General features: G+C 41.7%; 1 protein-coding gene across 4 annotated transcripts in view; it reads right to left on the bottom strand.

The window, feature by feature from the left end:
- The window catches only part of smarcd3b (SWI/SNF related, matrix associated, actin dependent regulator of chromatin, subfamily d, member 3b), a 51,605-nt gene extending 38,466 nt beyond the window's left edge, over positions 1–13,139 (bottom strand). For 2 of the 4 annotated variants that reach the window (XM_062021410.1, XM_062021413.1), the window contains exon 1: positions 12,899–13,133. In XM_062021410.1, coding sequence (XP_061877394.1) covers positions 12,899–12,976 — 78 coding nt within the window. In that variant the 5' untranslated portion in view covers positions 12,977–13,133. Of the gene's footprint in view, positions 1–12,898 lie in introns of all 4 variants that reach the window. The other 2 variants (XM_062021411.1, XM_062021412.1) reach the window with 2 other exon arrangements.
- Positions 13,140–13,824: the final 685 nt, after the last annotated feature.

Raw genomic sequence — 13,824 nt, 5'->3', positions numbered from 1 at the left:
CTCTAGCTCATCAATCACACACTCTATTGTTGTCCCAACAGTGTGTGTGTGTGCGTGCGTGCGTCTGAGTCCAAGCAGCAAAGCCGGCGTAATGACCGCTCCTGTCAAAGAGACAATACCTCATCCAGTCTCACTACATAAATCTACAACCACCCCGCAGTCCCTGTCCACTGCTCACCATCAGCACTGATTACAGTGACGAAATCAAACCTCAGCATCTTTCTTTTTTTTTTTTTTTTTTAAATAAAAAAAAAAGTCTTCCTGGCCTATTCATTTAAGACTCCAAAATGAGCCTATTATTAGATTTTATGATATAATTGATAGGAGTTTGACAACACTATTTTGGACTGGTACTCAATTAAAAATAGTCTGATGACATCTGCTATTTATATATTAACTTTGTATACATTTTTGTTTTTAATTGTTATATTCTAAAGGTTATTATATTTATATTTGTATTATTTTATATTAAAGTTCAAGTTAAAGTACCACTGATAGTCACACACGCACTAGGTGTGGTGAAATTACCCTCTGCATTTGACCCATCCCCTTGTTCCACCCTTTGGGAGATGAGGGGAGCAGTGAGCAGTAGCGGTGGCCGCGCTCGGGAAACAAATAAAATGTATACTGTATATCAAATATACTTATATACAGTAATTGACTTTGAATCACAGCATCCTAGCTTAAAGGCCTACTGAAACCCACTACTACCAACCACGCAGTCTGATAGTTTATATATCAATGATGAAATCTTAACATTGCAACACATGCCAATACGGCCGGGTTAACTTATAAAGTGCAATTTTAAAATTCCCGCCACACTTCCGGTTGAAAAACTCATTTGGATATGATTTATGCGCGTGACGTCACAAAAGCAACGGAAGTGGTTGGACCCCGTCGGACCCGATAGAAAAGCCTCTTGTTTTCTTTGACAAAATTCCACAGTATTCTGGACATCTGTGTTGGTGAATCTTTTGCAATTTGTTTAATGGACAATGGAGACTGCAAATAACAAAGTTGTAGGTGCGATCGGTGGAGCGGCGGACTACAGCAACACCAACACCAGGAGGTTGTGTTGTGTTTTGAGCAGGATAACAGACGCACTACGGTGAGTCTAGCTTTGGTTTCCAAACATTTGATCGCTTGCCCGTACGTGCGTGTCGATATGTGCATGTGACGTACGTAACTTTGGGGAAATATATGTTTCTTGCCGACTCTGATGGCGGCCGGGGTGTCGTCAAAAGCGTACAACGCCTGCCGCCGCATCTAAGTTAGCTTCTGTTTTTTTAGCTTCGCCAAGCGGAATATTATTAATCGTGTATTTACATGTTCATGGTTTAATAGTATTATTGATCTTCTGTCTATACATCCAGTCAGGTATTTTTTTAATTCAGTTTCTATCTGCATTTGAGACTGACGCTATCACGTTGGCTACGCAGCTAGGTTAGCTTCTGTTTTTTTAGCTTCGCCAAGTGGAATATTATTAATCGTGTATTTACATGTTCATGGTTTAATAGTATTATTGATCTTCTGTCTATCCATCCAGTCAGGGTTTTTTTTAATTTAGTTTCTATCTGCATTTGAGACTGACGCTATCACATTGGCTACGCAGCTAGGTTAGCTTCTGTTTTTTTAGCTTCGCCAAGCGGAATATTATTAATCGTGTATTTACATGTTCATGGTTTAATAGTATTATTGATCTTCTGTCTATCCATCCAGTCAGGGTTTTTTTAAATTTAGTTTCTATCTGCATTTGAGGCTGGCGCTATCACGTTGGCTACGCAGCTAGGTTAGCTTCTGTTTTTTTAGCTTCGCCAAGCGGAATATTATTAATCGTGTATTTACATGTTCATGGTTTAATAATATTATTGATCTTCTGTCTATCCATCCAGTCAGGGTTTTTTAAAATGTAGTTTCTATCTGCATTTGAGACTGACGCTATCACGTTGGCTACGCAGCTAGGTTAGCTTCTGTTTTTTTAGCTTCGCCAAGCGGAATATTATTAATCGTGTATCTACATGTTCATGGTTTAATAGTATTATTGATCTTCTGTCTATCCATACAGTCAGGGTTTTTTAAAATTTAGTTTCTATCTGCATTTGAGACTGACGCTATCACGTTGGCTACGCAGCTAGGTTAGCTTCTGTTTTTTTAGCTTCGCCAAGCGGAATATTATTAATCGTGTATTTACATGTTCATGGTTTAATAGTATTATTGATCTTCTGTCTATCCATCCAGTCAGGTTTTTTTTTAATGCATAGCAATTTTCTTAGAATAATACACAATTCACATAATGTTTTTTCTGTTGTGTCTGTGTCAGAGGTGGACATGCATTCTACTGAGGTGGCAAATTATGATATGTCCAGTCTATTGCAGCACCAAGCAAACAATCGGAAAATTCCCGTCATATCAATTCCTAGATATGGTCGAAACTATTTAAAGTGCACTACGCATAATAAACGCAACATTGTTAATATTGTCACTACGGATAATCTTAACAAAAACTCGTCAAAACAGCCCAATACCTATAATATGGGCTTTTTAAACATAAGATCATTGTTTCCCAAGGCGTTATTAGTTAATGAGGTCATTAGAGACAACAATCTTAACGTCATTGGTCTTAGCGAAACCTGGCTCAAACCAGACGAATTTTTTGCGCTCAATGAGGCATCTCCTCCTAACTATACGAATGCGCATGTTGCCCGTCCTCTTAAAAGGGGAGGGGGTGTCGCACTAATATACAATGAAAATTTCAACCTTACCCCTAACCTAAATAATAAATATAAATCGTTTGAGGTGCTTACTATGAGGTCTGTCACACCGCTACCTCTCGACCTGGCTGTTATCTACCGCCCCCCTGGGCCCTATTCGGACTTTATCAGTGAATTCTCAGAGTTCGTTGCTGATCTAGTGACGCACGCCGACAATATAATCATAATGGGGGACTTTAATATCCATATGAATACCCCATCGGACCCTCAGTGCGTGGCGCTCCAAACCATAATTGATAGCTGTGGTCTTACACAAATAATACATGAACCCACGCATCACAACGGTAATACAATAGATCTGGTGCTTGTCAGGGGTGTCACCACCTCCAAAGTTATGATACTTCCATATACTAAAGTAATGTCCGATCATTACCTTATAAAATTTGAAGTTTTGACTCATTGTCAACAAGCTAATAATAATAATAACTGCTATAGCGGCCGCAACATTAATGCTGCCACAACGATGACTCTTGCTGACCTACTGCCTTCGGTAATGGCACCATTCCCAAATTATGTCGGCTCTATTGATAACCTCACTAACAACTTTGACGATGCCTTGCGCGAAATTATTGATAGTATAGCACCGCTAAAGCAAAAAAGGGCCCCTAAAAGGCGCACCCCATGGTTTACAGAAGAAATTAGAGCTCATAAATTATCATGTAGAAAACTGGAACGCAAATGGTGCGCGACTAAACTTGAGGTTTTCCATCAAGCATGGAGTGATAGTTTAATAACTTATAAACGCATGCTTACCTTAGCTAAAGCTAAATACTACTCAAATCTCATCCGCCTCAACAAAAACGATCCTAAATTTCTGTTTAGTACAGTAGCATCGCTAACCCAACAAGGGACTCCTCCCAGTAGCTCCACCCACTCGGCAGATGATTTTATGAATTTCTTTAATAAGAAAATTGAACTCATTAGAAAGGAGATTAAAGACAACGCATCCCAGCTACAACTGGGTTCTATTAACACAAATACGACTGTATATACGACGGACACTGCCCTCCAAAATAGTCTCTCTATTTTTGATGAAATAACATTGGAGGAATTATTACAGCGTGTAAGTGGGATAAAACAAACAACATGTTTACTTGACCCACTTCCTGGGAAACTTATCAAGGAACTGTTTGTATTATTAGGTCCATCAGTGTTAAATATTATAAACTTATCACTTTCCTCCGGCACTGTTCCCCTAGCATTCAAAAAAGCGGTTATTCATCCTCTGCTCAAAAGACCTAACCTCGATCCTGACCTCATGGTAAACTACCGACCGGTCTCCCACCTTCCGTTTTTTTCCAAAATTCTCGAAAAAATTGTTGCACAGCAGCTAAATGAACACTTAGTGACTAACAATCTCTGTGAACCTTTTCAATCCGGTTTCAGGGCAAATCACTCTACGGAGACAGCCCTCGCAAAAATGACTAATGATCTATTGCTAACGATGGATTCTGATGCGTCATCTATGTTGCTGCTTCTTGATCTTAGCGCCGCTTTCGATACCGTCGATCATAATATTTTATTAGAGCGTATCAAAACACGTATTGGTATGTCAGACTTAGCCTTGTCTTGGTTTAACTCTTATCTTACTGACAGGATGCAGTGCGTCTCCCATAACAATGTGACCTCGGACTATGTCAAGGTAACGTGCGGAGTTCCCCAGGGTTCGGTTCTTGGCCCTGCACTCTTTAGTATTTACATGCTGCCGCTGGGTGACATCATACGCAAGTACGGTGTTAGCTTTCACTGTTATGCTGATGACACTCAACTCTACATGCCCCTAAAGCTGACCAACACGCCGGATTGTAGTCAGCTGGAGGCGTGTCTTAATGAAATTAAACAATGGATGTCCGCTAACTTTTTGCAACTCAACGCTAAGAAAACGGAAATGCTGATTATCGGTCCTGCTAGACACCAACATCTATTTAATAATACCACCTTAACATTTGACAACCAAACAATTACACAAGGCGACTCGGTAAAGAATCTGGGTATTATCTTCGACCCAACTCTCTCGTTTGAGTCACACATTAAGAGTGTTACTAAAACGGCCTTCTTTCATCTCCGTAATATCGCTAAAATTCGTTCCATCTTGTCCACTAGCGACGCTGAGATCATTATTCATGCGTTCGTTACGTCTCGTCTCGATTACTGTAACGTATTATTTTCGGGTCTCCCTATGTCTAGCATTAAAAGATTACAGTTGGTACAAAATGCGGCTGCAAGGCTTTTGACAAAAACAAGAAAGTTTGATCATATTACGCCTATACTGGCTCACCTGCACACTTAAGATGCGACTTTAAGGTTTTACTACTTACGTATAAAATACTACACGGTTTAGCTCCAGCCTATCTCGCAGATTGTATTGTACCGTATGTCCCGACAAGAAATCTGCGTTCAAAGAACTCCGGCTTATTAGTGATTCCCAGAGCCAAAAAAAAGTCTGCGGGCTATAGAGCGTTTTCTATTCGGGCTCCAGTACTCTGGAATGCCCTCCCGGTAACAGTTAGAGATGCTACCTCAGTAGAAGCATTTAAGTCCCATCTTAAAACTCATTTGTATAATAATAATAATAATAATAATAATGGATTAGATTTATATAGCGCTTTTCTAGACACTCAAAGCGCTTCACAGAGAAGTGAGAACCCATCATTCATTTTTACAACTCATTCATTCATCATTCATTCTCCGGTGTGAGCGGCACCGGGGGCAAGGGTGAAGTGTCCTGCCCAAGGACACAACGGCAGCGATTTTTGGATGGTAAGAGGCGGGGAGCGAACCTGCAACCCTCAGGTTTCTGGCAAGGCCGCTCTACCCACTACGCCATGCCGCCCTAATTAATCTAGCCTTTAAATAGACCCCCCTTTTTTAGACCAGTTGATCTGCCGTTTCTTTTCTTTCCTCTTCTCCCCTGTCCCTTGCGAGGGGGAGTTGCATAGGTCCGGTGGCCATGGATGAAGTGCTGGCTGTCCAGAGTCGGGACCCCGGGTGGACCACTAGCCTGTGCATCGGTTGGGGACATCTCTGCGCTGCTGACCCGTCTCCGCTCGGGATGGTTTCCTGTTGGCCCCGCTGTGGACTGGACTCTCGCTGATGTGTTGGATCCACTGTGGACTGGACTTTCACAATGTTATGTCAGACCCACTCGACATCCATTGCTTTCGGTCTCCCCTAGAGGGGGGGGGGTTACCCACATATGCGGTCCTCTCCAAGGTTTCTCATAGTCATTCACCGACGTCCCACTGGGGTGAGTTTTTCCTTGCCCGTATGTGGGCTCTGTACCGAGGATGTCGTTGTGGCTTGTACAGCCCTTTGAGACACTTGTGATTTAGGGCTATATAAATAAACATTGATTGATTGATTGAATTTAGTTTCTATCTGCATTTGAGACTGACGCTATCACGTTGGCTACGTTGCTAGGTTAGCTTCTGTTTTTTTAGCTTCGCCAAGCGGAATATTATTAATCGTGTATTTACATGTTCATGGTTTAATAGTATTATTGATCTTCTGTCTATCCATCCAGTCAGGTTTTTTTTAAATTTAGTTTCTATCTGCATTTGAGACTGATGCTATCACGTTGGCTACGTAGCTAGGTTAGCTTCTATTTTTTTTAGCTTCGCAAAGCTGAATTATTATTTGTGTATTTACATGTTCAGTCACTGTGAATGTCCATTTCGCGTTCGCGACTCTCATTTTCAAGAGGATATAGTATCTGAGATGGTTTAAAATACAAATCTGTGATACACAATAGAAAAACGAGAGAGTGTGGAATCCAATGAGCCAGCTTGTACCTAAGTTACGGTCAGAGCGAAAAAAGATACGTCCATCACTGCCTCTCAAGTCCTTCACTGTAACGTTCCTCATCTACGAATCTTTCATCCTCGCTCAAATTAATGGGGTAATTGTCACTTTCTCGGTCCGAATCTCTCTCGCTCCATTGTAAACAACGGGGAATTGTGAGCAGCACTACCGCTTGTGACGTCACACTACTTCCGGTACAGGCAAGGCTTTTTTTATCAGCGAGCAAAAGTTGCGAACTTTATCGTCGATTTTCTCTACTAAATCCTTTCAGCAAAAATATGGCAATATCGCGAAATGATCAAGTATGACACATAGGATGGATCTGCTATTCCCGTTTAAATAAAAAAAATTCATTTCAGTAGGCCTTTAAGAAATAAACAGGAATAGGACACATAATTAGGTACGGTACATTAACACAATCTAATGAGGCCCAATACATGAGCAAATTATTATTATAATTCTGCTGTTTTCATTACTGTTTGCACACTCTTGGCATTCTCTCAATGAGCCTCAAGAACACCTGTGACGTGAAAACCGTTTCAGGTGACTGCCTCTTGAAGCTCATCGAGAGAATGCCAAGAGTGTGCGAAAAAGTAATCAGAGCAAAGGGTGGCTATTTTGAAGAAACTAGAATATAAAATACAGTGACGTGCGGTCACTAGAGGCAGGTGAGGCGGGGCCTCACCTGCCATCATGGAAAGAAAAAAAATGTAAAAAGAAAAAAAATTAATGAAATTGTTATATGTATTCAGTGATTATACTATAAAGTTATTTTCCATTTAACTTCACCAGTTTTAGATTATATTTATTCAAAATCGCTGAATTTTCACATTTGCCGTTCAAATACTGAGAAGAGACGGTGCGGTGATCAGCAGCCAGTTGAGGCACTTGTGCCTCACCATGGATTGCGGACTCGGCTAACTGCTGGCCTGCTGTGTAGTGAGACCGTATTGCTATATGAATTATATTATACATTTCCATAGTTTAGTTAGCTGAGGTATATAATGTACAGTGTATTTTGTCAACAACTGTATGTGTGTAAAGTATTTCTTGTGCTGAGCAATCATAAAACTGCTGCGAAGACGCACTGTGGGAGGCTCGCAGTAACCCCGCCTCCTTGTGCCGGTTAAAGCACTCCCGCCGTAGAATGCACCCTTGACGGGAGCGCCACACCAAACAAAGCCCACACCCAAACCCTCCACGTGCAAGACAGAATCCACCCAAAAAAAGTCACTTAACAAGAAGCCAAAAAGTGCAAAAACAACAATGCTCGCGCCGGAGGAGCCGTGAACGACAGCAGGGACCTGCAGACTGCAGCACGGATTTCATATTTCATTCATTCACAACTCCTCCAACACAAACACCACTGTTCCCACACTTATAAGTAAAGGTAAGACCATAATAACGTTTTTTTTATTAAATGTGCTTTTTTGTGTGCTACAGTTTGTATGTGTAAAGTCAAAGTTAAGTTAAAGTACCAATGATTGTCACACACACACTAGGTGTGGTGAAAGTTGTCCTCTGCATTTGACCCATCCCTTGATCCCAGCTGGGAGGTGAGGGGAGCAGTGGGCAGCAGCGGCGCCGCGCCCGGGAATAATTTTTGGTGATTTAACCCCCAATTCCAACCCTTGATGCTGAGTGCCAAGCAGGGAAGAATGCTGGTATGAGCTTTTAAACATAACCCGTTAACTTCTGCCAATCAAATGGTGAATAAGATACTCTTTGGGGTTCATATGTTTGTAAATCTGACTGTGATGAAGTCAGTGCCTCACCAGTCATGAACCTCACCGCACGTCACTGATAAAATATGTTTTCAGTTATTTCCCTTTTTTTTGCTTAGTACATAACTCCACATGTGTTCATTCATAGTTTTGATGCCTCCAGTGACAATCTACAATGTAAATAGTCATGAAAATAAAGAAAATCCATTGAATGAGAAGATGTGTCCAAATTTTTGGCCTGTACTCTATATATACTGTATAACAGGAGCGCACTGCTGTTTTTAAGGATATAAGGTAAAAACTTGGCTGTTGTTAGGTTCAACTACACAATTGCTAGTTATACACCAGAGTTCAAAGTGTTTTTAGGAATGTGCTGCAAAAATATTATAATATTAAGATCCTCTATATGAGAGGTAGGGCTGGGCGATATGGCTGAAAACTGTAGCAATATATAAATGTTTTATATATCGGTGGATGTTGATAATTATTGATATTTCTTATGACCTTTAAAATATAGGGACCATTATAAAACTCTTAAATATGAACATTTTAATTTCAAATGTAACCTTCCTCTGATTATAATCCCCTCAACTATCAAAACAGAAAATAAATGTCAACACAACCATGGAAAACACCAAATCAATGTGAACAAAATTCTAAAATAGCATTGAACACTTTTAACAATAACCTCTTAAAATGAAGGTGTAAAAATAAGGAATACGTAGGAAATGCTTAATAAAGTGTAACAAAATAGTGCAAAGTGTGAAAATGTAAACAGTAAAACCTGAGAAATACTATTTTCTGCAGGTTTAGTGCCAGGAAGTTACGGCTGTGCTCTAAATGGTGAGTGCGGCTAAGGTGGTGTGTTATTACCGGTCTTGGTGGGGACGAGTGCCTTGCATAATTTACAGACCACATCGGTCTGACTACGGTCCGTTTGAAAAAAATCCCCAAAAACTGTGATACTGTAGAGGTGACTTCTCCTGTTTTGTCCACAATTTATTTGGTCTCTGCAGCACTCATTTTAGTTTATCTTTTCACTCCATGCAGAGAATCAACTGCGTGACAACAAGAGGGCGCAATCAAAATGAAGTTGATACTGTTACCTGATTGGCTGTTTGCGTATGACTCACTGAACAGTGATCACTTCCTGCGTTACTCGAGAAAGTGCCTTTATTCATGCAACCAACCTTGCTTTGTGACTTCCAGTTTTTTCCGACAAAGAAGGAAAAAAAATGTATGAAACGTTTTATCAAACATATTTTTTATTGGTATCAATTACCTGTCTATCGCTATATATATTGATATCGTTTTATCGCTCCGCCCTAATGAGAGGAGTGTGCGGCCATTTTTTAAAGAAAACATACTATTCAACAGTTTCCTACAAAAGCAATGCTCCACTGTTTTTAAAGACCTACTGCAAAAATGTTCTTTACAGATCATCTATATGGGTACAATTCTGTTAGTAATCAGCTGCAAAAATTCTCATCAAAGATCCTCTATATCCTCCTGAGAACCAGTGTCCTTTGCAGTGGATATTTGTCTTTTGTTTATTTGATTTGTCGGAATTTTTGGAAAAAAAATAGCCCTGATATGCAAAATGCAAATGTCCACTGCAGTGGACGCTAATACTCAGTAGGATAAAACAGCCGTGCTCTCCTACAAAAACACTAGCAAAGATATTCTATATAATAGGAGTGTGCTGCTGTTTTGGGGATGTACTACAAAAACATTAATTAAAGATCTCTAAATGACAGACGTGGTCTGCGGTTTTTTAAAGGCCTACTGAAATGATTTTTTTTTTTATTTAAACGGGGATAGCAGATCCATTCTATGTGTCATACTTGATCATTTCGCGATATTGCCATATTTTTGCTGAAAGGATTTAGTAGAGAACATCGACGATAAAGTTGCAACTTTTGGTCGCTGATAAAAAAAGCCTTGCCTGTACCGGAAGTAGCGTGACGTCAACAGTTGAAAGGCTCCTCACATTTCCCCATTGTTTTCAATGCAGCTAGAGCGATTCGGACCGAGAAAGCGACGATTACCCCATTAATTTGAGCGAGGATGAAAGATTCGTGGATGAGGAACGTTAGAGTGAAGGACTAGAATGCAGTGCAAGACGTATCTTTTTTCGCTCTGACCGTAACTTAGGTACAAGCTGGCTCATTGGATTCCACACTCTCTCCTTTTTCTATTGTGGATCACGGATTTGTATTTTAAACCACCTCGGATACTATATCCTCTTGAAAATGAGAGTCGAGAACGCGAAATGGACATTCACAGTGACTTTTATCTCCACGACAATACATCGGCGAAACACTTTAGCTACGGAGCTAACGTGATAGCATTGTGCTTAACTGCATGTAGAAACAAAAGAAATAAACCCCTGACTGGAGGGATAGATAGAAAATCAACAATACTATTAAACCATGGACCTGTAACTACACGGTTAATGCTTTCCAGCCTGGCGAAGGTTAACAATGCTGTTGCTAACGACGCCGTTGAAGCTAACTTAGCAACCGGACCTCACAGAGCTATGCTAAAAACATTAGTTATCCACCTACGCCAGCCAGCCCTCATCTGCTCATCAACACCCGTGCTCACCTGCGTTGCAGCGATCGACGGTGCGACGAAGGACTTCACCCGATCACAGATGCGGTTGGCGGCCCGGAGACGGAGGAAGTTAAGGTGAGTTCGTAGGCTAGCGCGTCTGCTATCCATCTCTCATCCTCCTGGTTGTGTTGCTGTAGTACGCCGCTAATACACCGATCCCACCTACAACTTTCTTATTTGCAGTCTTCATTGTTCATTAAACAAATTGCAAAAGATTCACCAACACAGATGTCCAGAATACTGTGGAATTTTGAGATGAAAACAGAGTTTTTTGTATAGGATTCAATGTGTACGCATACTTCCCGTTTCAACGATTGACGTCACGCGCATAGGTCATCACACATAGACATTTTCAACCGGAAGTTTAGCGGGAAATTTAAAATTGCACTTTATAAGTTAACCCGGCCGTATTGGCATGTGTTGCAATGTTAAGATTTCATCATTGATATATAAACTATCAGACTGCGTGGTCGGTAGAAGTGGGTTTCAGTAGGCCTTTAAGCGTATGTACTACAAAAACAGTAGTCAAATATCTTGGATATAAAAGGAGTGGGTTGATGTTTTTAAGGGATGTACTTCAAAACACTAATCAAAGATCTTCATACATATAACAAAAATGTGCTGCTGTTTTCAGGGATGTACACCAAAAGCACTATAATCAAAGATCTTCTATACATATAACAGGAGTGTGGTGCTGTTTTTAGGGATGTACTACAAAAACAGTAGTCAAAGATCTTTAAATGACAGGTGTGGTTTGCTGTTTTAGGGATGTACTACAAATATACCAATCAAATATCTTCTATATAAAAAACAGGAGTGTGCCTTTGTTTTTAGGGCTGTACTACAAATATACAAATCAAATATCTTCTATATAAAAAACAGGAGTGTGCCTTTATTTTTAGGGCTGTACTACAACAACACTAATCAAACATCTTCTATATAAAAAACAGGAGTGTGCCTTTGTTTTTAGGGCTGTACTACAACAACACTAATCAAACATCTTCTATATAAAAAACAGGAGTGTGCCTTTGTTTTTAGGGCTGTACTACAACAACACTAATCAAACATCTTCTAGACATATAACAGGAATGCAATGATGTTTTTAGGAATGTACTACAAATACAGTAGCCAAATATTTTATATATACAACAGGAGTGTGCTGCTGTTTTTAGGGATGTACTCCAAAAACAGTAGTCAAAGATCTCTAAATGACAGGCGCGGTCTGCTCTTTTTAATTTGAATCCAATACTTGACTTGTCAAGTGCACTCATGGATTCAGCCGTGCACTGGAAGTTAGCAGTGACTTTGAGCAAGTGATGGAGGCTGATGGAGGCAGTGTGTCAGCAGCACACAAACAGAGCTAACAGTCATCCTAACCTCCAACCATGAGCGACCTGACATTTCACGCTAGCTTCACATGAATGAAGCGATTGTTCCGCGTCGCCTCGCCTCGCCCTCCATCTTCCACCACATTGACGTCCGGTGACCTTACGGGGTCCCTAGTCCCTCCAGCCGGGGCGCCGGCACGCTGCCCGGAAGGCTGAGCGTGTTGTTTTGAATGTGGGACTCGTCATCTTCTGCACCCCCCCTTCACCGCCTGCCTCCTCCCCTCTGTGACTCCAAAAGAAGCATGCTCAGTAGTGTGCTCGTTATATAGTGAGAAGAAGGGGAGCTGGCTGCTGCTGCATCTACTATCATGCTGCTGTTGGACACATCCTGCTTCTTCCATCCCTGCATGCTCCCTCCATGGCTTAACCTGGGTTACAATCCAGGGGAGAGGGGAGGGCAGTGAAGGGGCGAGGGGGTTGGGCGGGGGGTAGCTGGAAATAACCTTCACATGGCCAGCTATCTCTCTCTCTCACACACACACACACACACACACACACACACACACACACACACACACACACACACACACACACACACACACACACACACACACACACACACACACACTAGTGCAGCCCCCTTCAAAGGCACACTCACCACTCCATGGACCAGGAACTCAAACAGTTTGCTCTTGGTGGCTTTCCTGGCTCCCCCCGCCGTCTCCTCCGTTGCCATTTGCTCCAGTCCCCTCCGCTCGAGACCGCCTCGTCTGCACCCTCTCTCCTTCTTTTGTCTTTCCCTCTCCCGCCGTCACCCAGCCTCCGGTTCCCCTCCCGTGCTCCACTTTCCTTCTCTTTGTGCTCTCCTCCTCCTCCTCCTCCTGCTTCTCTTCAGCACTGTGCCTGACTCTCCTTCTCCCTCCTTCTCGCTTCCCTCCCTCTCCCGCTCCTTCCAATGTGGAGCAGCCCTGCTAGTCGCTCACTTTTAAGTTGCCTTTCAGGAGCCCGGAATGTCGCTTGAAGAGAGAGAGGGAGGGAAGGATGGGGGGGGGGGGGGTTGCTGCTGCTGCTGCTGCTAGGCGGGGGTCTGAGAGGGGGGTTTCAGCCAGCCCACCCTGCTTTTCTCCCCGCACAGCTGTTGCATTGCATTCCACTGCTAAGATAAGAGGACATGCAGCACACGAGGGGTGTGGGGGGGTGGAAACTTAAACTGCTTATCGTTAAATTAGCTGACATGACCTTTTCTTTCCAATTTTGTGTTTATATTCAACACAGAGTAGTGTCTTTTTAGCAAAATGAATGCGTTCTATTAGGGTTGTCAAAAATAACGAGTTAACACCTGTGATTAGTCACATAAAAATATTAAAACATTAAATTAAAGGCTGTTGGCAACTTCCTCACTGTTACATTTTTCAAACCAAAAAATATGAAAATATATCTTAACTGTCTATTTTTCACATTTACAAGGAGGAGATCTTGTGGAGGAGTTCTAGTACCTCAGAGTTTTGTTCACGAGTGAGGAAGAGTGTATCGTGATATCGACAGGCGGATCGGTGCGGCGTCTTCAGTAATGCGGACGCTGTA

This window comes from Entelurus aequoreus, linkage group LG15 (genome assembly GCF_033978785.1).
Source record: "Entelurus aequoreus isolate RoL-2023_Sb linkage group LG15, RoL_Eaeq_v1.1, whole genome shotgun sequence".
Taxonomy (NCBI): domain Eukaryota; kingdom Metazoa; phylum Chordata; class Actinopteri; order Syngnathiformes; family Syngnathidae; genus Entelurus; species Entelurus aequoreus.
The sequence above is the reverse complement of the archived record's forward strand: the minus strand, read 5'-3'. Positions and strand labels throughout refer to the sequence as shown.